General features: G+C 39.9%; 1 protein-coding gene across 1 annotated transcript; it reads right to left on the minus strand.

The window, feature by feature from the left end:
• Positions 1–550: 550 nt before the first annotated feature.
• LOC108625508 (uncharacterized) lies at positions 551–1,498 on the minus strand. The gene has a single exon (XM_018025575.1). It carries the CDS (start codon positions 1,496–1,498, stop codon positions 551–553), a length of 948 nt encoding a protein of 315 aa, XP_017881064.1.
• Positions 1,499–3,255: the final 1,757 nt, after the last annotated feature.

Here is a 3,255-nt window from a genome sequence, read left to right on the forward strand (position 1 = left end):
TTATGTTTCGTTTCAAGTTTTACCCTCATAATCAGTTGTACAGCTTTCCTATTTATCCTAAATATTAATTTATAACTACTTAGTTGCTTTAAACTTTTGTTGTTATATATTGTCTATTTTCTTTGAGGTCATACTTTGGGTTATTATCAGTGTAGTTCTGGCTTTCATTTGCATTTTGTTCTATTGCCATTGATGTATCCTAGGTATTAAATTCCGAGATCAGTATCGATCGTTTCATCCCAAGGGTTTCTGGTTTTAAAAAATTTTACTATATTTCTTAGTGGTGTATCTTTATATTGATTATTTATGAGGTGATCTTGTCCAAATAAAATTCTTCTTGTTGCTATATATTTGTCGCACGAAAAGAGTATATGCTTGGTGGTTTGTTTGTCTGTGTTATTACAGTCACAAGTGTTTATTTGTTTGATATCCATTTTTGCTAAGTGGTAATTTAGGGGAGCATGTCCAGTTAGGACATAAGTTAGTATTCTCACATCCTTTCTGGTCATTTTTAATAGCGTTCGTGCATTATTGGGCGAAATCTCCGGTATCATTTCTTTTGCTTGTCTACACGTACTCCTTCCATTGCAGCCTTAATTTGTTCAGGGTGAACTTTTTTTATCTCCATTTTAAAAGTGGTAAAGGAAATTGGGACCCAGGGTTCCTGTTCTGGTTTTACTTTTTTCATCGCTTCTTTGGCAATTCGGTCAGCTTTCTCGCTTCCTGGGATCCCGACATGTCCCGGACTCCAGCAAATCGTTAGGTATCTATTTTTTGTTGCTAACTTATTCAGCAATTCGTTGCATTTAAGTGTAAGGGTTGATGTTATCATCGGTTTGCTTAGTGCTTTAATTGCCGCTTGACTGTCTGTAAATATTACAATCTTTACTTCTTTTATATCCTTGTGGATCATATACTCTGTGCATCTTATTAGTGCCATTATTTCCGCCTGGTAAACCGTGGTGGTGTTGCCTAAGTATTCATTTGATCCTCTTAATGGGAGGCCTGTAAGCCAGGCGCATCCTGTATTACCCTCCTCATCCTTACTTCCGTCTGTGTACCATGTGATCCATTTACTATACGGAGTACAGGTTTTACTTTTCCATTCAGATCTAGAAGGAATATGTGTTTTACATTTATTGGAAAGATGATATGTCGGCGTTATCCTGTCCGATGGAGCCTCCATTAACATTAATAGATGGGGTTCATTATTAGGGACAGTCTCTTTAATAAGGTTAATAGTGGAGTGACCTTGGTCTATTGGCGACCATCTCCCCCCATCGTGCAGGAGTTTTGCTGTCCTAATGGCCGCTTCCTCTATCCTATACGCAATGGGCAGGGTGGCTAGTATAGCTTCCAGCGCTTTTGTCGGCGAGTATCTGAAGGCACTCAGTACTCTTTTTAGTGCTGTGTGCTGGAGACTTTCTAGTTTGCTTTTTATTTTATCGGGTTTTGTTCCTTGCCACCAGATTAGTGCTCCGAACGTGATTCTGGGCATAATGATTGCATTGTAAATCCAGTTACCATGTTCCTCCTACCATCCTATCTAACGTGACCAGATTGTGTCTAGCTCGTGATATTACTTTTAACGTTTGGGTTCTCCATGACAGATCCTTTGTAAACGTTACCCCCAAGTATCTGACATTATTCGTTGCCTTAATTGGACCCCTTTTAGTGCAATTCCTCTGACGTTCAGGTGTCTCTTTTTTCGCGTAACTATTAGATCAGCTTTTTCTGGGTTGATCGAGAGACTCGTTTCTTCGCACCAGCCTTCAACTATCCTTAATGCCTCATTCATCTGATTCCTTGCTCTGACTGCAATCTCATGAGTGACTACAATCGCAATACCGTCAGCATAGCCCTATGTTTCAATTCCCATATTATTTAATTTATTTAGCAGCGAGTCGACCGTCAGGCACCATAGCATTGGGGAGAGGATACCTCCTTGGGGACAGCCCTTATTAGCCAGTCCTCTGGCTGATGCCTCTCCGTGTTCCGTAGCAATACTTCTATTTGTTAGCATATTATTTATCCATTGTACTACATTGGAGTTGGTGTTGTGTTCCAGTAAGCCTTTAATGACTACATTTTTTGGTGTCTGGTTGAAGGCACCTTCAATGTCCATAAAACATGCTAGAGCATATTTTCTGTTATAGAGCTCTAATTCAAATTGTTTAGTGATGCCATGTAGTGCTGCCTCCACCGAGTGCCCTACTCTAAATGCAAATTGTCTAGGGGAGAGTGGAATAGCTTCTAATACAGTGCCCTTTAAATATCTGTCTACTAATTTTTCAAGTGTTTTTAGGAGGAATGACGTAAGGCTAATTGGCCTGAATGATCTTGGCGAGGTGTAATCCGATCTGCCTGGTTTCGGGATAAAAACCACTTTGGTCTCTGTCCATTGTTTCGGGATATAACCAGTTGCTAGGCTTGCTCGCATTAGTTTTGTTAGATATGGGGATGTTAATGTAGCACCTTCTATGAGGAAGACTGGTTTAATTCCATCTGGCCCTGGGGCCTTGTGCGGTAAGAAGGCCTAGGTGGTATTGGTTTCGTTTACTATTTGCGCGGCTATGTTCCAATTAGGTCTTAAACTATTTTGTTGCAGGCTTCGTTCTCTGTCTAGAGTCTGTGAGTCAAACTCAATTTGTTCATTTATCGCCCCTGGGAAATGTTCCCTGATTAAGGTTTCTAAGGATTCTTGTATACTATTTGCAATATTATCATCCGGTTTCCTTAATAATCCCAAGCTGGTACTATCTACTCTTTCCAGGATCCTATTGATTCTGGCAATGTCCTGGGTACCTTTCAGGTTGTTACAAAAGTTACGCCACGACTTTCTCTTAGCCAGTCTAATTTCCTTCGCTAATTTAATCTCCATTCTCCTACTTTTTCTCTTATCAGCATTCCTCCCTGTCCTACGTGCCCTTTTCCTAAGCTTTTTACAATTTTGCTCTAACATTTCCAGCCTATTGTTCCACCAGAAAAGNTGCTTTTTCCGCTGCATTGATAATCGAACACGTTAATTGTTCGTTGAATCTGTCTATTTGCTCAGGGGAATCGTATTCCTTCGGCATGTTAGTTAGGTTTGTCTCTAATATTTCAGCATATTTAATATAATCTAGCTTCCTTGCGTTAAAATCGATTTTGAATGCTGGGATATCCTGAAGTGATATCTGATAATAAATATAGTTGTGATTTGAAAGGGAGGGTTCTCCCAGTACCTTCCAGTTTTTAACTAGGGATTGGGGCCCA

The sequence above is a fragment of the Ceratina calcarata genome, unplaced genomic scaffold (assembly GCF_001652005.2).
Source record: "Ceratina calcarata isolate Rehan_Ccalc_2016 unplaced genomic scaffold, ASM165200v1 scaffold3621, whole genome shotgun sequence".
NCBI classification, from domain to species: domain Eukaryota; kingdom Metazoa; phylum Arthropoda; class Insecta; order Hymenoptera; family Apidae; genus Ceratina; species Ceratina calcarata.

Coding starts and splice junctions, on each gene's coding strand:
- LOC108625508 (XM_018025575.1), bottom strand. CDS start 1,498: ATGCCCAGAATCACGTTCGGAGCACTAATCTGGTGGCAAGGAACAAAA.